Genomic DNA, 21267 nt, shown 5'->3' on the forward strand with positions numbered 1-21267 from the left:
TGTGCAGTTTGAAACAGTATGTTGTTGAATACTATTCACTCCAGAGACTAAAGTCTAACAAAATCTTCTGGCTGGGGATGGAGAGCCACTGTCAACCACTGTCACTGTCCCTGTTCAGGACAGGGCTGGGTTGAGCCGAGCAACCCCTGTCCTAAATAACAGTATTTCAGGAGAGGTGGCTTTGCCCTTCCCATCTTGGAATGCCATCATTCAGGGCTCAGCTTGCATGCCACCTCCTCTGAGAGATTCACATGACCCTGCATGCCACACTCATGACCCTGGTGCCTCTTCTGTTTTAGTTCTCTGCACATAGGACTTAGTACCTTCTGTAAGCCTTGGCCCCTGGCAGGGGCTTCAGTAGATGCTGTGAAACAAGTGACCATGTATGCCGGAGAGAGAAGGCACGGGGAAGGATGTGCATACAGAATTCCTGGGTTCATTTTCCCTTGCTTCATTTTACTGTCGACCAGAGAGTGGAGCCAGCAGAGGCCTGTGGGGCTCAGGGTGCTGCTCACAGGTAATGCTGCAGGGGGAACATGGCCAAGGGCATCTTCCCGGACCCCTTCCTTAACTGTGAGAGCCAGGCTTTTCCTCTTACTTCACCATTCCCTTTAAAGACACAGGTAGGGGGCAGCCCTGGTGGCCCAGTGGTTTAGCGCCACCTTCAGCCTAAGGTGTGATCCTAGAGACCCGAGTCCCACGTCAGGCTCTCTGCAAGGAGCCTGCTTCTCCCTCTGCCTGTGTCTCTGCCCCACTCTCTCTGTCTCTCATGAATAAATAAATAAAATCTTAAAAAAAAAAAAACAACACAGGTAGGCCTATTAAAAAAAAAAAGTCACAGGTAGGCCTAATAAACATTCCAGAAATCCTGCACTCCTCAGCTGTCCTCCTTCCATCCCAGCATGCACAGTCTTCCCCCCTTGGTGTTTTCATGTTCCTTAAGTTGATTGAGATATACGTATAGATCCTATATTTGTGTAGATAGTCCCCCCTCCCTCAAATTGGTGACTTGGTTTGAATCAGTGGTGTCTCAAGATCCAGGAATTAGGGATCCCTGGGTGGCTCGGCAGTTTGGCGCCTGCCTTCAACCCGGGGCGTGATCTTGGGGTCCCGGGATCGAGTTCCGTGTTGGGCTCCCTGTGTGGAGCCTGCATCTCCCTCTGCCTGTGTCTCTGCCTCTCTCTCTCTCTCTCTCTCTGTGTGTGTCTCTCATGAATAAATAAATAAATAAATAAAATCTTTAAAAAAAAAAATCCAGGAATTAGAGTGTCTTTTCCCCAACTTGGCACCTCTGTGCCCTAGTCAGGCCCCATTGAGGTCTCTGGTCTGTGTTGTTTCTGAGACTCACCGCTGTGTCTGCTTCCACATTTGCCCCTGGCAGCGAGAGGGATCTTTCTCAAAACCAGAGCAGGTTGTGGTGACTTCCTAAAGTACTTGTCTGGGTCTCCCTCCACTCCACCCTTCTCCTCAACTGCTCACTCTCAAGTCCATTCTGCTCCAGCCTCTGCATGTTCCAGAGCCCTGCCAAACTGTATGTTGCCTCATGGCCTTTGCACTTCCCACAGGGAGCCTCATGCTGGTGCTCCCTCTTTGGCTTCATTCTGGCTGTGGCTCAAATTACACTTCTTTAGAGGGGCTTTCCCTGACCACCTCCTGTGGTGCTCTGGGCCCCCTGTCCTGCTTTCTTTTCTTCATAGCACCTGGTATATCCTGACCACATGATAGATGATAGCTAGGTGATAGATGCTTTGCCCCTGTTCCCTTTGAGTGTGAGCAGGTCTGGTGGGGGAGCATGGCCTCTCAGCTGTGCCCACCGTTCTATCCCAGCACCTGGAACATTGCCCAGCATACTGCTCTCACACATAGGTCTTTCCATTCATCAAGCCCAGCACCTAGCACGGGCCCAGCACATTGAGGGGCTCAGTAAGCGTTTCCTGAGAGAATGATCGGGAACTCCTCAGTCAGCAGAAAAGGCTGGTGGAGCTTCCAGAGGCATCCCCCCATCTCTGCCTTATGTGCTTTCTCAGCGAGCTGGAGCTCTCCATAGGGCTGTTGAAGGGCATTTTAGATTGAATATCCAAACCTGAGCTCCAGATTCTCCCTCAAACTTACATTTCCCCGCTCCAGTTATGGCACTTCCAGCCTTCCAGTCACCCAGCTCCTAGGCTGTTTGACTGCTTATTCTCTCACACCTTGCATCCCAAAGTCAGCAAATCTTGTAGCTAAGCCTTCAGAGTACTTCTGCAGCCACTTCTCATCAGCACCCCCACCAGCACCAGGCCCAGGCCCAGGGTTGACAAGCTTTATCTGTGAACGGCCAGAGAGTAAATATTTTGGCCTTTGTGGGCCATACAGCCCCTGTGACATCTTCTCAACTCAACCGTTGGAGAAAAGCAGCCATAGATGACACATTGACCAACGAGTGTGGCCATCAATACAACTTCGTGGATCCTGAAATTTGAATTTCATGTAATTTCCACATGCCATGAAACAGGCTTCTTCTAATTTTTTCCAACCATTTCAAAATGTAAAAGACCATCTTACTTTATACAAAAACGGGCGGTGAACCAAAATTGACCTATGGGCCATAGTTTGCCAGCCCCTTGGTGTAAGCCATCTTCTATCCTGACAGAATTGGGCTCCCTGTTTCCAACCTATTCCCCTGTAGTCCAGAAGAATTCTTTAAGAATCCGAGTCAGGTCGTATCCCTGCGCTCCCCCAGAACCCTCCAGGGTTTCCACTTCACTTGGAATAGAAGCCAAAATCTTCATGTGGCCTCTGAGACCCTGCACAACCTGTCACCACCCCCCAGTCCCTTTCTCCCTTCCTCCCTCCAGCCCCACAGGCCTCTGCACTGTTGCTTGAACACACCAAGAATGCTGCACCTCAGGGCCTTTGCACAGGCACTTCCTCTGCCTGGATGTTCTCCTCAGATTTCTCAATAGCTCTTTCCTCCACTGCATTCAGAGCCTGTCTCAGCATCTCCTCCGGAGGCCTTTCTTGACCACTTGATATAAAACTGCATACTCCCCCTTCCCCTTCCACTGCCTGTCTCCTTTTCCTGCTCTGCTTTTCCTGTAGCACATGGCATCTTCTAACATTAGGTATAACTTTGTCTTTCTTCCCCACTCCCGCTAAAATGTCATCTGCATGTGGGCAAGGATTTCTGTTTCTCTCTCTCCACAGCTGAATCGAATCCCCAGAGTCTTTAACAGCACCTAGCATGGAGTGGGTGTTCAGTCAATATGCGGTGAATGAAATGAGCCTGTTTCCCCAAGAGGGGATTAATAGTCAAAGATAATTTGTTGAGAATGTGTCCGGCAAAAAAAAAAAAAAAAAAAAAAAAAAAAAAAGAATGTGCCTGGCACACTGTGAGTATGGGAGGCATTAGCTGTTGGCTGTGCATATATTTAAGGCTGGCCACGGGCCTCCCAGCGTGGGCTGTTCCGGGAGAGCTTCCGGGGTGGACTAACCTGCCTGCCACAGTGGGCCGGAAGTGCTGGACGCAGGTGGGTGGTCAGCCTGGGTGAGCTTCTCCTGCTGCTCCCATCAGCCTGTGTTTGCAGGGCTCAGTGTCTCCTGGCTCTTCCCCCTTCTTGGCCTCATGGCACCTTCCTGCTCAGAGATGCAGAGACCACACATGGTCACAACCTCGACCTGGCCAGGTCGTGCAGGGGTGCAGAGAGGGCAGAGCTGGGCCATCCCTAGAGGTTCTAGGGCCAGGGACAGCCCTGGAGGAAGAGCATTCATTTCTAAGCCAAACCAGATGGGGTCCTGCCCCAGGAGCTTGTGGCCAGGTGTTGTTGGGCTGTGACTTATGCTCCTGAGCCTCATCCTCCCTGTCTGTAAAATGGGGTAACAGTGCCAGTCCAACAGGGTCAGTGTAAGCTGGTGGTGGCTGCGTGCTTGGTGTTCATGGCCCCCCAGGGGGTAGGGCAAGGACGGGGTGGGGAACCACCCCAGGGAATGGCTGAGGCCCTATTGGGAGGGTCTGGGCCACTGGAGTCCCTCAGGGGGATGATGTTGTGCTTCTTCCAGAGGGCAGGGCCCGTTTGAGGAAGGCAGCTCTGGTTGAGGTGGCTGTCCCCATCTGTCACCCAGGAGCTTGTGCAGCTGTGGGTGCCAGCTCCCCCTTCGGAGACCCTGGGCTCCCTCCTAGGTTGCCCAGGCCAGGGCTCTTCAGCGGGGTCGAGTGAGCAGGCAGGGTTTGGGGCCGCGAGCATCGAGCATCGTCTGTGTTAGGTCCTCTTCTGAACATTCCCATTGAGCAGGTGGAGAAGCTAAGGCTTAGGCAGGGAAGGCTGGTCTGAGTCCGGCCTCTGCAGCGCTGCTGCTCACTCAGTGTCGGTGTCCATGTCAGTGTCGCCAGCTGTCCCCCCCTCCCCCCACCTCCGCTGTTCTGCCTGCGGTGGCCACGACAGGAAGTGTGAAGGCCGCTGGCCACTGCTGAGCCTGCCTAGGCCCCTCTGTGTGGTGTCGGGAGGTGACAGGCCTTTCATCTTTGGTACCTGAGTGCGCTGGGGCCTCTAGAGGCTGAGGCCTGCTCGGGAAGCCTGCTCAGCCCTTGGGCCTTGGGCTCCCCTGCAAGGCACTCCCTGTGGGGGTGACATGTTCTGCAGAGTCTGGACCCTCCAAGACGAGTGTGCTGGAGTTGGAGTATCAGCAGGGAGGGGGGTGCCTTCCAGATAATCAGATCCAGGGGCCTGTCCTTCACTTCTTTTCCTGTTGGCATTCAACTCTCCTCCTCAGAGTGGCCGTGGTATCGCATCATGGTGGTGAGCAAGGCCTTTGGATCCTGGCAGGCAGGTTGGCACTAGCTCTGGCACTTCCTGGCCATGAGCCTTGGGTGAGGGCCCCCTCATTTTGGAGCTGCCTAACTGGGGTCACAGTTAGCTTACAGACCCAGGGGAGGCTAGGTGAGTTATGCAGGTGAAGGCCTTAGCACAGTCCTTGGCACAAGGTAGGCATGTGATAGATGTTACTCGCAGAGGCACTTCCAGATGGCATAGGCCCTGGCAGCTCTGCTCTGGGTGGGACAGTGTTCCCTGGAGGCCAGGGAGATAAGGCCTGTGCCGGCCCCGGGGCGGGTGGGATGTGCGTGGGCTGTGGGTGCCAGTGAGTAGCAGGTCAATAGGCCTGAGACCCTGAGTCCCTGCCATGTTGGTTCAGTGTCCCCTTCAGGTTGGGCTTCCTGTGATCACAGTGACCAACCCGGGGTCACAGGAGCACCCAGAGAATGTTCTCCAGGATGCTGCTCGGCTGCATGGTGCTCCGCCAGCCTCTGGCCCCCATCCCAGAGCCTAGGGACGTTGGCAGACACTAGCTCCTCTTGTCTGGCCAGCAGGGTGGGAGGTGGGAACTGGCTGGTGAGAGCCTGGGAGTGGGTCGTTAGTGTCTCCCAGCCCTTCCAGCCTTGGTGACATTCTGCCCCCACCATGGCACATTGGGGAGGCTGGTGCAACTGCCCCAGGCACCTCAGAGAAATGGGGTCACGAGCTGAGGCCACTGGGGAAGGAGGTATTTCTGGCGGAGCAGGTGCGGCCTGTGCTGGCTTCCTGGCAGCTGAGCCCAAGATCTTCTCAGCCACCCTGGCATGAGCAGTGTGATTTCGATATTTCTGGAAAGTGGAAGGGAAAGGGAGCTGCAAGTGCTTAGTTGCTGAGTCCAGGCGACTGTGCCCAAACCTCTGCACCCATGAAGTGGGTAAGCTGGCTGGGTGCCCTGCTGCTCAAGGCCGGGCCTCCATCCCCTCAGGCCCTGAGTGGGGGTCTTGGGGGCCATGAGCGCCGGGGCCATTTGGCCAAAGAATGTGTCAGGGCCTTTGCCCAGCCTAGAGTCCCAGGCTGCACGGAGCAGGGCTGGTACCCACAGCAGGCCTTTTGTGCCCCAGGAGAAGATGTTGCCCACCAAGGTCACACTCCCCCACAGCCCTGGTGGCTCCACATAAGGTGGCCCACCTGTGAGGCCTTTTCCTGGCAAGCAGACCCCTGTGGGGTCCCAGAGAGCCTGCTGGAGGCAGGGTCTGCTGCCTCACGCTGTCTCTGCAGGGGCCTCTGCAGGGTACATGCTGGCTGGGGTGGGGCCCCAGAGGCCTGGGTGGGGGGCTGGGTGTGCTCCTCAACCTTTGGACCTCAGCTTCCTCATCTGAAAAATGGAGCTAACAGCCCCTGCTCCCTCGGTTGTTGTGCAGCTAAAAGGGGAGGATAAGGAAAGGGGTCTGTGCTGCAGCTCCGGGCCTGCTGTTCTGGACGTATCCCCATGGGCAGGTCCCATATTAGGATGCACAGAAATTCCAGGTGCATAAGTGGGAGCTGATGAGGGTGACCTGGAAGCCAAGCTGACCCTCAGGCCTCTCCCTACCCTTTGTCCCAGGGGGCCCTGGGATGTGGCTGCTGAGTCTTGTTCACAGATGGGAGGGGTCTGGGGAGCACTGGGCCTGGATGTGTTGGTGAAGATGGGGACGCTGAAGCTCAAGAGGGGGCTGGGCTCCTGCCTGGAGGCCTTGCAGGGGGCCTGGGTCCTGTGGGCCATGGCTGTCCGGCAGCTCCGGCAGGATCAGCAGTCACAAACTTGGCTCTTCACACCTGGCCTACATGGTGCCTGCTCCTGCCACTGCTCCCTTCTGGGGCTCAGGTCAGAAACTTCAGACCCCCCTCCCCCACCTCCTTCAGACCTTCAGACCTTCAGACCCTGTGCTTTTTGCCTTTATAGTCTGTCCAGATTTCCAGCACTTTTCACTCCTCTGTGGCCACCTCCCTGCTTCCACCCCCATTATTGCCTCTGCCCTAGTCTGATTCCCAGGAGGTGCCTGTGAGCACGTGATCCCACCCCTGCTCTACTCCCAAACCCTTCCTGGCGCCCCCCCTCACTCTGGGTAAAAGCCGGAGCCCTCCCCATGGCCCACAAGGCCCTGAATGACCTGCCCTGTCCCTTCCCTGCCCCCTCACTCACTCTGTTCTGTCCACAGGGCCCTCCTGCTCCTCAGATATGCTGAGGTCAGTGCTGCCGCAGGGCCTTTGTACTTGCTGTTCCCTCTGCCTGCTGCACATGTTCCATTCCCTCATGTCCCTCTGGCCTTTGCTCAGATGCCCCTTCCTCAGGGAGGCTTTCCCTGACCACTCCCTCGAAAATCGGTTTCCTCCCCCACCTGCCCTCTCCCCTTTCTGTTTTTCTCCATAACTCTTGGCGACATACCATGTCACTGTTGCCTATCCCCCCTCCCCCACAGCGCACGCAGGCTGGGGGCGCTGTTCTGTGAAGGTTCGCTGCAGCCCCTGAGATGGGGGAGGGAGGGAGGCAGGCAGGAGCGGATGAAGGAAGGAAGGACTGGATGGATGTGGGGCCCTGCTCTCAAGGCCTCTTGGCTGGCAGGTGGCAGAGCCCGAGGCAGTGCTCGCTTTCTTGGTCCCATCCTGGTCCCACCCCACGCTGCCTGAGTTGCCTGGGTGACCAGGGTGTCTTCCCGCGGGGGGAGTGCAGGGCGCGGCCACGAGGGGGCAGTGGAGGGCGGTGGCCGGCGGTGAAGGGCGGTGAAGTGCGCTGGGGACGGGGACGGCACTGCAGCCCCGCTCCTCCCACCCGCACGTGTCTTGCTATTGTTGGGGTTGGGGCTGCGCGGTCACCAGCTGGATGGAGCATCATGGCACCACGTCTCCGACCTTGGTGCCCTGTGGTTGGGCTCCTTCATGGCCGTGCTCGGACTTGGGGAGAATGGGCCAGGCGCCCTGCTTACCTGCCAGTACTATTTTGCCAGTATCGGTTTAATCGTATTTACTCTTTACGGGGATCACTTTTAGGCTGGGCACGTTTACGTACTTTTTTTGGTTGTTATCTCTGTAAGTCTTACAGTAATCCTGTAGGATGGCAGGTGGGGGCAGCTCACTTTAGAGATGAGAAAATGGAGGCTCAGAGAGGTTGAGTTACTTGTCCAAGGCCACACAGCCAGGAAGTAAGTGGGTCCCCTTGACCTCAGAGCCTGGGGGATGTGCGTGGTTGTGGAGGCCCTTGAGCCCTCCTTGTGAGGGGGCCGCTGGGCCTGTGGTAGTGCCTCTGAGGACCTTGGCCACGTAGAGCCTGTCAGCATGGAGCCCCTTCTGGGTTGGGATTGCTGGTGAAGAAAGACAACGAGTTTCCCCGGGAACTGGAGCTGGCTTGGTCACTGACCCTTTCCCTTGGTGAGCAGTGCCCCAGAGCTGGCAGGAGGGTCCAGCTGCCAGAATGCTGGGCCCGCCGGGGTCACTGGAGCAGGTGGGCATGTCTGTAGGCCTCAGAGAGGCTTCCTTGGAGCTAGGTCCAGGATAGGGAGAGCTCCAGGCAGCAGCCTCCACCCTGTTGCTGCCCTGGGGTTTGGCAAGGTGGGTAGGGCCCCCTGGCGTGTGGTGTAGGAGGAGCAGGGCAGGGCCTTGGCTCAGAGGGTAGTGGCGAGGGAGCTTTAGGTCCTGATGTGTGTGACCTTGGGCAAGCCCAGTTGCCTCATGCAGGTGTTTACTGAGCATGCCTTTTTGCTGGGCTGTTCTGAGTGCTGGGAAATGGTTGAGAACAGGACAGTCCTTGCCCTCAGGAGCTGCTATCTGGGGGTTGCTATTTTTGAGTCAGGAAGGGCCTCACTGAGAATTTATCTAAAGGCCCAAGGACATGAAGGAAGGAGCCCCGAGGGGTCTGGGGGAGAGTGGACCAGGCAGTGGGAACAGCATGTGCAAAGGCCCTGGGCCTCTCATGTAGTTGCATAACTGCTCTGCTTTCCCATTGCTCTGGTTTTCTCATCCGCCAGATGGGGTTCATCCCTAGAGCCTTGCTCTGGGCACTGGCGCTGGCTCAGAACAGTCCTCAGAAAACATCACCCCCTTTTCCACTGGTGCTGTGTTGATCTGCAGTGTATTTCCACGAAGACAGTGAAGGCCAGAGGCCCTGCTGCTCAGCACTGGCTCTGGTCACTCCTCTCCAGGCTGGGGAAGGCTGCAGCCTGGCCCCCACCCCTCTTTCAGGGTGGGCTGTGGCCCCGCCCTCTGTCCTGCCCTTCCCCCCACCCCCATGCCTTGACCTCGTGGCATGCCACGAGTTGCTGTTGGCCAGACCCTGGAATCTCAGGCGCCTGGGTGAGAATTCCTCCCAGGCTAGTGGAACTGTCATCGCAACGCCACGCTCCCGTGTCTCAGGCCAGCGTGTCTGCCCTGTCCTTGTCCTCTGTGTCCATTGTGCTTGAGGCTGTGGTGCCACACCCCCTGCTTGTGGTCAGTGCTGGGACCTAGGGCCAGGGGCCCCCCTCACCCATCCATCGAATATAACACCCCTCCCAGCCCTTCCCCTGCTTCTAGCTCCCTTAGAAGGGCTAACCTCTCCTCCCTTCTGCTGGCCTGTCTTCTCCCCAGGGATGAGGCCTGGGCCTGCTGCCTACCCTGCGCTCAGGAACCCTGCCTGTGAGCTGTGCTTGGCAGCTGTCTGTACCCTCTGACCTGGTCTAGGCCTACCCTGGGCCCCACCCCAGGCTGGTGGTCTGGCAGGTGTGTGTGTGTGTGTGTGTGTGTGTGTGTGTGTGTGTGAGAGAGAGAGAGAGAGAGAGAGAGAGAGAGGGAAGGAGAGGGAAGGAGAGAGGGAGGGAAGGAGAGGGAAGCACAGCACAGTGTGGGGTGGTGTGGGCTGGGGAGGGGTGCGGTGGGTGGGTGGGTTCTGGGACCAGAGACTGGGAAGCACACGACCAGCTGGGTCCTTGTGTTTAGGCCCTCAGTATAGGGGGGTGGATGGGAGTGGTGAGCCCTTGCTGCTCCCTGCCTTGGGACCTTTTCTTGATGGGTAATTGGGGCCTGCCTGTTAGCCACCCCCCTGAAAATAATTGATTGAGGTGAAATCCACATAAAAGTAACCATTTGAAAATGAACAGTTTAGCAGCGTTGAGTACATTCACACTCTTGTCTGCCCCGCTGCAGCCACACTTTGGTTTAGTTCCAGAGTATTTCCATTGTCCCTAAAAGATGCCAGATTCCCATTAGGCAGGGTGCTCACTCCCCTTCCCAGCCCCTGGCAGTGCCGCCTTTCTGCCTCCTTGCATTTGCCTATTCCAGACATTTTACATAAATATGTGATTCTTTGTGTCTGGCTTCTTTTCCTCAGTATACTTTTTTCCCCCCTATGCCATCTAGCATAACTTTTATTTCGCTTTTTATTTTGCAATAATTATAGACGTATGGAAAATTGCAGAAATAGTACAGAGAGGTCCTGTGTCCCACATCGCCCTCACCCCTCAGGGCCTTTCAGACCTCTCTCATAGTGAAGGCTGCTGGGTCCTGGGATTTGGGGGCAGAAGAGTGGCCCTGAGCTGAGGCAGCCCCCACCCTGCCGGGCTGGGCCCCTGGGTGCTTCCCCGAGGGCCAGGCTTACCTGTGGGAGGGCGCGGGCTCCTCTCCTCCAGCCTGGGATCCGCCTGGGCGCGTCCGTGGTTGTGGCTACTGGGAGTGTGCCCCTCTACTGGCCGCCCCTCCCGCCACCAGCTTCCTCTCCCGGCAGCCAGTCGGGGGCCCCCGACTCTCCCCGGGACCCTGGTCTGGTGCCCAGGTTGGGGGAGAGGAGTAGGATTTCAGCCCTCCCTCAGCAGCTGGCCAGCAGGGAGAGGGGCCGGTTGTATTTTAAGCTATTGAGTGGTTCAGCAGGAACTCAGAGGCCTCCTCTCCCAAGAGGCGCGGTGCTGCCTTCCTGCCCCACACGGGCTCTGGAGGCATGTGGGCACTGCCCCCCTGGGACCCAGGAACTATTAATATACCTGCTGCCATGGGGCAGGCCCTTTGCCTGCCCATGGCCCTGCTATTCTAGCCCTTTCTGGCACATTCTGCATGTGCCTCTTCCCTCTCCTACAAGTCCTCTTGGTGGGGCCCGGCACTCTGGGCAGTAGGACCGGCTTCATTTTTCTGGTCCTTCTCTTTGGCTCAGAGGGACTCAGTCACCTGCCCCCCAAGTCCACACAGCTGGGCAGAGCCTGCCGTCGGCAGCAGGCCCCCTCCGTCTAGCGCAGCGTCAGTAGGCGGCGTAGGCCAGGGATGGGTGTTGGGCCATCTCCTGTAGGTGGTGTGGAGCGGGCATAGCGTACATCGGCAAACTGGGCCTCTGTGCTGCAGGATCTGCACCCAGGCCTGTGCCTTTCCCGCTGGCTTGTGCCCAGCCTCATGGCCTCAGGTTTTGGGGCACTGTCAGGCACCATGCTGGTGCTTCGCTCGCACTGCCTCAGGACCCTTATGGCTCCTTGAGGTCCACGCCCTCCTACCTGCCCGCCAGCAGAGGCTGAGAGAGAAGTGAGGGGCTGGTCACCCAGTGACTGCATGGTGGGGCCAGACTCAGTCCTGAGTGCTGCCCACCATGCCCTGTTATTGGGGGACGCATGGAGGGTGCTGGCTGCAGTGGACCCGTCTGCCTGGGCTGCAGGTGGGTGGCTGTGTCCTCAAAGAGCCCTGGCTGGGGTCCTGCCCTGGGGTTCTCATTCTGCTCCTTTCCCCAACTGCTTCTGACCAAGGGTCTACCGGCGGGTGGGAAGGATTCTCAGCACCTGCTAGCCAGGGGCTAACTTGAGGTTAGAGCCAGTGCTGCCTGCCACGGCCCCATGTCTAAGAGCATCTGGGCCAAGCCCCCCATGGGAGCACTTGGGCCTTTTGGGATCAGCTGACCACTGCTGGGCCTCCATCCAGCTCCAGCAGTTCATGTACTCACTGCTCTTCCAGGTACCTTCTCTGACCTGCTTGGGACGGGTGGGCCGCATCCTCCCTGAGGCCGCCATCCCTCCCAGTCTGCCCTGCTGTTCTGCTCCTGTCTGGCCATTGTGTGGAGACTCAGGCAGAGCGGTGGGGTGGGGGCGGCCAGGCAGTGTGCTCTGGGCTTTGTGGGGCTCAGGGCCTAGGCAAGGGTGCTATGTTGGGCGGATGCAGTGGGAACACTGCCCTAGAGGTGGCCTTGAGTGAGGTCTGCATGGACCTTCAAGTGAGAAGTGAGTGGAGAGGCAGGGCAGGGAGGCAAGGGCCAAGGGCTCATCAGTGCAGGTTGAGGATGCAGCTGGAGACTTGGTTTCCTGACCCTTTACACACTTAGAGGCTCTCTGCACCAATAAGTCCGGAATCTGTCACCTCCCTGGGAACATAAATGCACAAGGAAAGTAATCCGCAGAGTCTCTTACAGCTCAGGAGGGGAAATGGATGATCTATCTCTCGGATTCTCAAAATAGCTGGGATTTCTCCAAGCCCAGTGAACTTTGCGGGCCTGAGCTGGCCGCCGGGGCTTGGGTGGCTCGTGGGCCGCTCACCCTCCTCCAGTGGCTGACCCCGCCTTGCATGGGGCCTGGGCTGGAGGCACCTTGGTGCCCGCCGCAGGGGAGTTATCCCTGCCTCCCTGGGCTGTTTGGGGGCTGTGTCCACCAGAAAGCCTCACTTTTGTGGGGACCCAGCCCCTGGGGGTCGCCCCTGGGAGGTCTGTGGCAGGGCTCCTGGGGGGCTCAGTCTGGGGCAGTTTTATATTTAGCTGGGCCATGGCTGCGGGGCACTCGGGTTACATCTGCACAGAAGACGGCGGTGCCAGGGCAGGCGCGGGCTCCTTTCCAGCACCGCGGCAGAATTTGATCGCGCCGGCCCGGCCCAGAGCTGCTTCGCGTGGGGAGGTCTGCGGTGGGGGCTGAGGGCCGGCAGCTGGGGCCGCTGGCTGCGGCGGGCAGAGCGGGGCAGCATGGACCTGAACATGAGCATGGTGGCCCGGGAGGCCAGCCAGGGCCTCGGCCCCGGCCCTAGTCTCGGCCTCAACGGCCTCCCCCGGATCGCACCGGCCAAAGCGACCAAAAAACCTAAAAAGGCCGTTCTCTTCTTCGAGGTGGAGATTCTGGACGCAAAGACGCGGGAGAAGCTGTGCTTCCTGGACAAGGTAGGACTGTGGCGCCAGCTGTACTGGGCCAAGGGCACTGGGCCTGAGACCCTGTGCCTTCCTGGGGCTTCTGGTTCTGAGGACATGGGAGCTGTCCAGCTGGACTGTGTCCCTCCAACCTGTGTCCTGACACCCCACCTACGCCTCAGGAGTACGAAGAGTACTGTCCCCAGGCCTGTCGCTGCCGGCTTGGGGTAGAGTGGGCAGCGATGGGCCTTGGGTGTGGCCAGGAGCTGGCCTCCTGGTGGGAGGAGGTGAAGTAGCCTCTGTGGACCCTGCAGGGCTTTGGGGCCTGGGCAGAAGGTGGGAGTTCTGAGACCTGTCCCCTGTCAAGGCCAGGAAGGGGGAAAGGGCTCCTGTCCCAGGGAGTTCTGGCCCCGAGAGGGCCTCCACTCTGAGGGGAGCTGTAGCGGGGGCGAGGAGGAGGCAGAGAAGCGGGCCCAGCTTCCCATGCTCCAGCTGTCTCCCAGCTAGGCCAGGGGTGTCCTGGTAAAACCGGGACCTCAGGCCTACAGCTGTTTCCACTCGGGCAGGGCCCTGGCTGCTCCTTTTGGGCATGTAGGTGGGGGGCCTGAGCTCCAGCCTTCCCCCTCCTGTAGCAGCTGCCCAGGTCCCCCGTCCATCCCCCCTCACCAGGACGGGTCTTCGATCATGCCCCACCCTGCCCTGACTTCTTTGCGGCCCGTGCTTCCCCCAGGTGGAGCCCCATGCCACCATTGCCGAGATCAAGAACCTTTTCACCAAGACCCGTAAGTCCAGGGCCCATTTGCCCTGCCCTCCATGACCCCTATGGGCAGGGGCCTCAGGGTGGTACCCCGTCCTGCATGCCTCTCCCGTCCTGCAGTGATGCCCTCCCTGTGGCTCAGGGTTCTCTGGCTTGCCTGGGGCAGGTGGGCCTGCGTGGCCCTTGGCAGGAATGCCCTTGCTGGGCTTTCAGAAGGACAATATCCTGCCTCTACTTGGGCTGTTCTCGGCCGTGTCCTGGAGGCACAGACGTCAGAGGCCTCGTCCATGCGCTGGAGATGTGGGGTCCCTGGGCTGTTAGGCTGTGTGCTGTGACGCCCTCCTCTCCCCCACAGATCCGCAGTGGTACCCTGCTCGCCAGTCCCTCCGCCTGGATCCCAGTGAGTATAGCTGTCCGCTTGGCCACCCCTAGGCTCCCGGGTGGCGGTGGGCAAAGGTCCGGGCAGCACTGAGTCCTGGCCGGTCTCTGCAGAGGGCAAGTCCCTGAAGGATGAGGACATTCTGCAGAAGCTGCCCGTGGGCACCACGGCCACACTCTACTTCCGGGACCTGGGGGCCCAGATCAGCTGGGTGACGGTGAGTCCTAGCCCTTTCTGGGGACTCCTTTCCCATCAGCCACATTGGGGTGACTCACCTGCTCCTCGTGCCTTAGGTCTTCCTGACTGAGTACGCAGGGCCCCTCTTTATCTATCTGCTCTTCTACTTCCGCGTCCCCTTCATCTACGGCCACAAATACGACTTCACGTCCAGCCGGCACACGGTGGTGCAGTGAGTGGGGCCAGGTGGAAGGGGGCGGTGGGGGGAGGGGGGAAGGCCTGCTGGACTCGCCCCAGCTGAGCCGGCTCCCCCCCCAGCCTCGCCTGCATCTGCCACTCATTCCACTACGTCAAGCGTCTACTGGAGACGCTCTTCGTGCACCGCTTCTCCCATGGCACCATGCCCTTGCGCAACATCTTCAAGGTGAGCGCCCTGGGGTGCGTCCACCCAGACCGTGGCCTCCTCCCAGCCCAACCCACTCGGATGCATCCCCAGACCCTGCACATCCCTGGTGCCACCCTCTGCCAGGCCAGGCCTCATCCCAGCCTTGCTCATTTTCAGAACTGCACCTACTACTGGGGCTTTGCTGCCTGGATGGCCTATTACATCAACCATCCTCTCTACACGCCCCCTAGTAAGTGGCCTTGGGCCCTACCCTGTTCCCCCTGCCACGAGCCTCCCCCCATGCCTGGCTCTCCCCTCATGGGCCTCCCTTCTTCACTTCCCCTTCAGCCTACGGAGCTCAGCAGGTTAAACTGGCACTGGCCATCTTCGTGGTAAGCAGGCTGGGAGGAGGGGGATGGGGCGGGGAGTCTGGGGGCTCTGGGCTGACCCTGCTGCTCTGACAGATCTGCCAGCTTGGCAACTTCTCCATCCACATGGCCCTGCGAGACCTGCGGCCAGCGGGTGAGTGGCCTGTCCCAGACGAGGGGAGATGGGCAGGCTGGTGAGGGACAGGTCTCACTTGCCCCTCCTGTCTTGCCTGCCAGGGTCCAAGACCAGGAAGATCCCATACCCCACCAAGAACCCCTTCACGTGGCTCTTCCTGCTGGTGTCCTGCCCCAACTATACCTACGAGGTGAGGGTCTGCCCTTCTCTCCTCTGTTCTTCCTCCAGGGGTGGGGGCCCCACGTGGAGGGGCCAGCCCCTAATAGGGGTGCCTGGCTCAGCGGCTGCTTTAGCAGTTTGGAGCATTTGGAGATGGAAAGGCCAGCCTTTCTGGGAGTTGGGTGTGTCAGGCCAGGCTTGCAGCTGTAGGGGGCTGCAGGGGCAGCTTCCTCATGCCCCGGTGTACTCAAGGGCTCTCTGGCGTTGGAGTTTGATTTCTACCCCCTTGCTCTGAAAGGGTTTGAGGAGGGGGGTGGCTCTGGGGTGTGGGCGAGGCCTCTGTAGAAATGTAGGCACATCCCAGCCCTGCCCACCTTTACCCCTGCCTGCTCTCCCCACAGGTGGGGTCCTGGATTGGCTTTGCCATCATGACACAATGTCTCCCAGGTGAGCCCACTGTCCCTCCCTCTGTGGGACCCAGCCCATCCAGGGCCCTGGATGTGCGGCCCCTGATGCCCCTGCTGTTCCACAGTGGCCCTCTTCTCCCTGGTGGGCTTCACTCAGATGACCATCTGGGCCAAGGGCAAGCATCGCAGCTACCTGAAGGAGTTCCGAGACTACCCACCCCTGCGCATGCCCATCATCCCCTTCCTGCTCTGAGCTGCTACCCACCTCCCAGGCTCATTCTGGGGGAGAAGGGACTGCCACTCTCCAGCGCTTGGAATAAAACCTGCCTGTCCCTGCCAAACTTAGACTCTGGCTCTCTTTGGGGTAGGGGTGGTTTGGGGACCAGGACACCACAGACAGAGGCTTGGTTCTGGCTGATGGGCCTAGAGGCTTTTATTTATCAACTGGTCCATAGGGTGGGGGCAGGTCCACTACAGGGCTACCTCAGGGGCCACCTCACCGGCCCCCTGGCCTCTGGCCACATCCGCCTCCCTCTGTTCCCGCCGCTTCTTCCGCTGGAGCAGCCGCCGTTCCCGCTCAAACTCCTTCATGCGCATCACGTAGCTGCAGGAAGAGCGCACAAATGGGAGTCCGGCTCCCTGGCCAGGCCCTCCCGAGCCCCAGAAAGCCAAAGGGACAGGATTGGGTGCCCCACAGCTTTCTGGGAGGCCTCTGAGTAGGAAAGACCTGTGTGCCTGGTTTAAGTCTGGGGTCTGCCTGAGTGGACACCAGTGAGCCCAGGGCAGAAGCTGGGCCTCCTACCCAGAACCCGGGCCTGGCCATTCCTTCAGGTGGCCTCAAAGCCACGTGGCCCACCCAGCAGGCCCCCTGAGATTCCTCTCTCAACCAAGGTGGAGCTTGGCTGGAAACTCGGTGCTAGTTCACTGTGTTCTGCCTCTGGGGCAGTGTCCTGTGGGGGCCAAGCCAGGGCTGGGGGTGTGGGGGCGGGTCTGGGGCTCACTCAAGGTGCTCGCAGTAGTCCCAGTCGTGCTGCTCGTGCTTGCAGGCCAGGATGTTAGGGAAGCTGTCACGCTTGCACTTGAGCAGCCGGATGAGGTAGTGGGCACAGTAGTCTCGCTGCTGGAGCACCAGCTGTGCGTCGTTCATCTGCTGCTGTGTGGCCACCATCTCTGCAGGGAGTGGGTGGGCTTGTTGGGCTTGAACTGCCAGAGATCCGTCGCCCACCCTCAACACCTGATTCCTGGGAGACCCAGCAGGTGCTGTACAACTGGGAGCCATGGTTCAGGGGCCCCCACTGGGACGTTGGGGCCTGGGTTATGGCCACCCCGACAGTGTCCTTTCCTAATGTGAATAAAGGCCACTCCGGACACTGACGCCCAGATAGAGGAAGGGTCCCTTTCTCCCCATCACCCCCAGATGCCTCCCCTTCCCTGGGTCTTCATCTCCAGATGCCCCAACCTGCAGAGCCCAAGCTCAGAAACCACCTTGTCCCAGTGTGTCCCCCTGCTGGCCATATGCCAGTGTCAGGCCTGCTGCCTGGGGACCTGGATCCCAGCTCGTCCCTGCCAGCTGCCTCCACCCTCTGCTAAATGGAATGATGGGGCCCAGCTCGAATCGGCAGTGAGTGTCTGTCGCCCGAGCGAATACGTGTGAAGGCCTTAGGCCTGTGCCTCAGAGAGAGCTGAACTGGCTCCTGGTCCTGGTGCCATGTCCACCCGACTGTGGGTGAAATCATCTTTCAGGAGGCTGACCAGGGCTGTTAGGAACCGGGCACATACCCTAGCCTGCACCCACTGGGCCCCATGGGTGACCTGCATTCCTTTCTTGGCTTCATGGAGGGCTTGGCACCTGCCCACTCCCCTCAGCCCAGCAGGGGTGCCCAGAACCCAGCTGTCCTGCAGTTCAGGCTGCCCCCACTGCCCTTGACATCTTGGTCCCAATTCCTTCCTATCAGCACCAAAATGTGTCCACAGTGATCTGGTCCCTTCCCCTGGCTGGCTTCCCTCCCCTCTGCTTTTCAGTCCCATTTCCTCATCTCCTGCCCCTGCACCCCACGCTTTTCTGGCTCCACTCCAGCACTGCCCATCCACGATTCTCACCAGGGCGTCCTGAAATGCCAGGACTCCATGCTTCCTGCCTGCTGCTTTCTCAAACGTTCTCCTTCCCACTAGCTGCCCAAACATTACATGTTGGCTTCCGGTGGTTCTTGCTAGGAGCCTTCTGCTCATTCTAATCCGTGGCTTTGATCGCCACTCCACAGGTGGATGAGCCCCAGGCCAGAGTATCCACCTGCAGCCCCCTGTCAGGGTAGTGTGGCTGGAACATGCCAGACATGAATGTCTGCCCTTGAAGGCAGACACATCAAACAGGTGGAACCAGAGTATTAGATAATGCCTGGCAATGCCCAATATTAGGGAGAGGAGTACAGCAAGGGAGAGAGAGGCAGTGTTGGGGAATGGGTCACAACTTTAGATGGAGGGATCCGCCAGAAAGGCAACTGAAGGTGAGCAAGTGAGTCACACAGACACCTGGGGGAAGAGCATTCCTGGTGGTGGGACAGCAGATGCAAAGGCCCTGAGGTGAGAAGAGAGGTTCAGGATGCCCCAGGGATCTCAGCCTGAGCATGTGGCCGAAGCCAGAGGCAGAGTAGTGCTGCCTTCAGCCCAGGGTGTGATCCTGGAGACCCGGGATCGAGTCCCACCTCAGGCTTCCTGCATGGAGCCTGATCCCCACCCCCTGCCTGTGTCTCTCATGAATACATAAATAAAACCTTAAAAAAAATAATAAAAGGAACTCTGTTTTGGACCTGCTGAGTGGGTGATGCCAAACAGGCAGTGGGCCCACGAGTCTGGAGTTGAGGGTCCAGGCCCAGCTGGAGATAAAAAACTGGGGAGCAGCATGAGGCACCTGAAGCCAGGGGTCGAGCAGAGACCCTCCCTGAGGGGGGGTGGGTGAGTGGAGACCGAAGGCCCAAGCAGTGAGGCCCTCAACATTTACAGGCAGGGAGGTGGGGAGGAATCAGTGAGGTGGGGGGGCGTGGGAACCAGCTGATGAGGGGTTTCCAGGAGGTGGTGGCCATCAACTCGGATGCCGCCTGCAGTGGGTCAGTTAGAACTGACGACGGAGTGGGGGCGCACGGGAAGCTGGGCAGGAGCCCCTTCCTCACGTGACGCGGTGGGGTGACTGCTGGAGGGGGTTCTGAGACGGCAGAAGTACGTGGGTCTGCACGGGACGGCGGGGCCAGCCCACAGGCGGGGGCATGTGGAGGGGCCACAGAAGGGCCCGACCCGAGCAGGGGCCGATCGTCCGGCATGACGGGAGAGAGGGCCAGGTCCCGGGACACAGGAGCCCGGCTGAGCCCTCTGGTTGCTTCTGGTTTCTTAAGAGGATGTAAGTGACGAGCTGGAGTCAGAAGTGCGGGACAGTAGGAGGGCACGCGAGTGGGCCCAGTGCCCGGGAAGGCAGCAGGAAGCCGCAGCAGGAAGGGTCAGAGGGGAGCCACGGGGGGGGGTCTTTCTCCCGGGGTGCGGGGCTGCACCGGGACGGACGCCAAGGAGAGCCCAGCAAGAAAGAGGCGCAGGGGCCTGTGCCATCATGGGCGAAGGATTCCCGCGATGAGGTGGGGGGCTGGGACTTGGGGCCGCCCGCCCGGCTCGCTCGGATCCGACCTCTGCGCACGCCGCCCGCCCGGAGCCAGCGCCTCCCGACCCCGGGCAGGTCGCTCACAGTCCGGCGCCCTGCTTGGGAAGCCCCGCCCCTCCCCCTCCCGGTCTCACACCTCGCTCCCGGCCACCGCCTCCCGGAAGCCTGCCGCGCCGCCCCCGGTGCCGCCCCCGAGCCCCGGCGAGGTCGCGCGGTCTTTCCCCCCGGGCCGGCGTCGCCTGTGGTCGGAGCCCGCCGCAGGCGCGGTGCCGCCGGCACTCGGCCTGCTTGGCTGTCGATACGCTTGCGAGGCTACCACACGCGAGGAGCAACGGCCGCGCTCCGCCGCCTCAGCCCCCGGCGGCCGCTGCTGCCCCCGGGCTTTCCGCTCCGACCGCGACTTCGGCCTCGGCTGCCCCCACACGCAGGCAGGCTCGCGCGTGTCCTCCGGACTCTTCCGGGCCGACGTCGGGGCCGAGCCTCGACCCGGCGCGGGAGCCCGAGCCCAACCCCGGGGGCCCCGGGACTCCGGGGTTCGGGCGTCCGCGCCCCACTCCCGCCGGCCGCGCCTGCGCACGGGGCCTCACCGCGCTCCTTGCGCCCCGGGAAGCCGTAGTCCGCGGGGAAGGTGGGCATCCGCTTGGGGTCGGGCTCCCCCGATGGATCGGTCACATAGCGCCGCACCAGATGCGCCCCCATGGCTGCAGCGCCGCAGGTTCCCGCAGCGGCCGGGGTCACCTCGCTCCCACCCGGAAGCACTCCCTCTTCGCCAGCCAGGGCTTCCGGGTCGCGCAGGCTGCTGCCGGGATCAGGGCGATAGGCGGTCGACTCCGGAGGCCTCCCGCTTTCTCTGGCGCCACCTGGCGGTCAAGCGGAGGCCGCGCGGGCGCAGCGCGTCCCCTCGCGGCGTCAGGTGGACCCCAGAGGAGGTCTCCCTGCTTCTCATTTAGTCTGGGCTGGGGAGGGATGGGGACAGGGCGGGCCGGGGCCTCTCCCTACCCTCCTTGGGCACACAGGAAAATTATTTTGCATAGGGTATTTCCGAAAACCCGTTTTTCTTTTAAAAAAGTCGAATTTGTCTTAAAAAAAAAAAACAAAAAAAAATCAACAACCTTGCACAGTACTGATGACATAATTATCGAACATCAAGTTTAAATGCAATAATTCAAAATAAAGATTTTAATTGATTGAATTTAATTTAAATAGCAAAGCTATTTATAAATAAAACTACTTAAAGGTGAAATTTTATTTTTTAATTCTATTTATGTATTTTTAAAATAAATTTATTTTCTACTGGTGTTCAATTTTCCAACATATGGAATAATACCCAGTGCTCATCTCATCAAGTGCCCATAAAGGTGAAATTTTAAATAAATCCTATTGAGTACTTTTGTAAAACTAAAATAAGATTCTATTCTGCTATCCCTCTAATTGCCACTGTGAGAATCGGTATTACGTTTCACACTTGTCACATTCGGGTTTACATATATGCAAATTTTAAGAGTATCGTACATTGTTTAGTGCTGCCAGATACTTCCTGGACTCAAGGTTCAGCGGTAACAAATGCTGTGCTAATTTGTTACTCTTTGGAAACCTGCACGGGAACACAAAGAAAAGCCATTCAGTGGGCTCTCTTGGGTGCACCTGTCAGAAAGGTGCACCCAAGAGCCCGCCCCTTCAGTTGAGTGCACCTGTCAGAAAGGGAATTAGATCATTCCTTGGCTGAAACCCTCCCCTGGGTCCCCAGTTCATATGGACTAAAAGCTGGACCCAGCCTGAAAGTGTCTGACTCAGGTGGTATAGGGTAGGGCCCCCAAATCTGCATTTCTAACAAGTTTCCAGGTGATGGTTGTGTTGCTGGTCTGGGGACCACCCTTGGGAGAATTGCTGAGCTAGGTTTTCATGTGCTGACACACAGACCTGGATATTATTAAGTGCTCCTTCTGACTCCAGGGGGCAGCATTCACATTCTAGTCTTTCTGAATGGCGCTCCTGGATTTGTGC

At 59.0% G+C, this 21267-nt stretch overlaps 2 protein-coding genes and 1 long non-coding RNA gene across 5 annotated transcripts in view; 1 reads left to right on the forward strand and 2 right to left on the reverse strand.

Annotated features, from left to right (window-relative positions):
• Positions 1 to 11303, reverse strand: part of LOC121494407 — a 23618-nt gene extending 12315 nt beyond the window's left edge. The window contains exons 1-2 of one of the 2 annotated variants that reach the window (XR_005988804.1): positions 10375 to 11300; positions 3474 to 3615 (exon numbers count right to left, since the gene is read on the reverse strand). This is a non-coding gene — a long non-coding RNA (uncharacterized LOC121494407). Of the gene's footprint in view, positions 1 to 3473; positions 3616 to 10374 lie in introns of both variants that reach the window. The other variant, XR_005988805.1, reaches the window with a different exon arrangement.
• Positions 1 to 15961, forward strand: part of TECR (trans-2,3-enoyl-CoA reductase) — a 25192-nt gene extending 9231 nt beyond the window's left edge. The window contains exons 1-13 of one of the 2 annotated variants that reach the window (XM_041760790.1): positions 11329 to 11409; positions 12835 to 12885; positions 13583 to 13634; positions 13965 to 14009; positions 14102 to 14205; positions 14282 to 14397; positions 14484 to 14589; positions 14728 to 14800; positions 14899 to 14942; positions 15015 to 15072; positions 15156 to 15244; positions 15615 to 15660; positions 15746 to 15961. In XM_041760790.1, the coding sequence (XP_041616724.1) occupies positions 11344 to 11409; positions 12835 to 12885; positions 13583 to 13634; positions 13965 to 14009; positions 14102 to 14205; positions 14282 to 14397; positions 14484 to 14589; positions 14728 to 14800; positions 14899 to 14942; positions 15015 to 15072; positions 15156 to 15244; positions 15615 to 15660; positions 15746 to 15873 (978 nt within the window). In that variant the 5' untranslated portion in view covers positions 11329 to 11343 and the 3' untranslated portion in view covers positions 15874 to 15961. Of the gene's footprint in view, positions 1 to 11328; positions 11410 to 12834; positions 12886 to 13582; positions 13635 to 13964; positions 14010 to 14101; positions 14206 to 14281; positions 14398 to 14483; positions 14590 to 14727; positions 14801 to 14898; positions 14943 to 15014; positions 15073 to 15155; positions 15245 to 15614; positions 15661 to 15745 lie in introns of those variants that run through there. The other variant, XM_041760791.1, reaches the window with a different exon arrangement.
• A 67-nt stretch (positions 15962 to 16028) lies between these two features.
• NDUFB7 (NADH:ubiquinone oxidoreductase subunit B7) lies at positions 16029 to 20022 on the reverse strand. The gene is made up of 3 exons (XM_041760792.1): positions 19851 to 20022; positions 16622 to 16790; positions 16029 to 16224 (listed from the first exon to the last, which is right to left on the reverse strand). The coding sequence occupies exons 1-3, from the start codon at positions 19960 to 19962 to the stop codon at positions 16092 to 16094; spliced, it is 414 nt and encodes a 137-aa protein (XP_041616726.1). The 5' UTR covers positions 19963 to 20022; the 3' UTR covers positions 16029 to 16091.
• Between the last annotated feature and the right edge of the window lie 1245 nt (positions 20023 to 21267).

This window comes from Vulpes lagopus, chromosome 7 (genome assembly GCF_018345385.1).
Source record: "Vulpes lagopus strain Blue_001 chromosome 7, ASM1834538v1, whole genome shotgun sequence".
In the NCBI taxonomy this organism is placed as follows: domain Eukaryota; kingdom Metazoa; phylum Chordata; class Mammalia; order Carnivora; family Canidae; genus Vulpes; species Vulpes lagopus.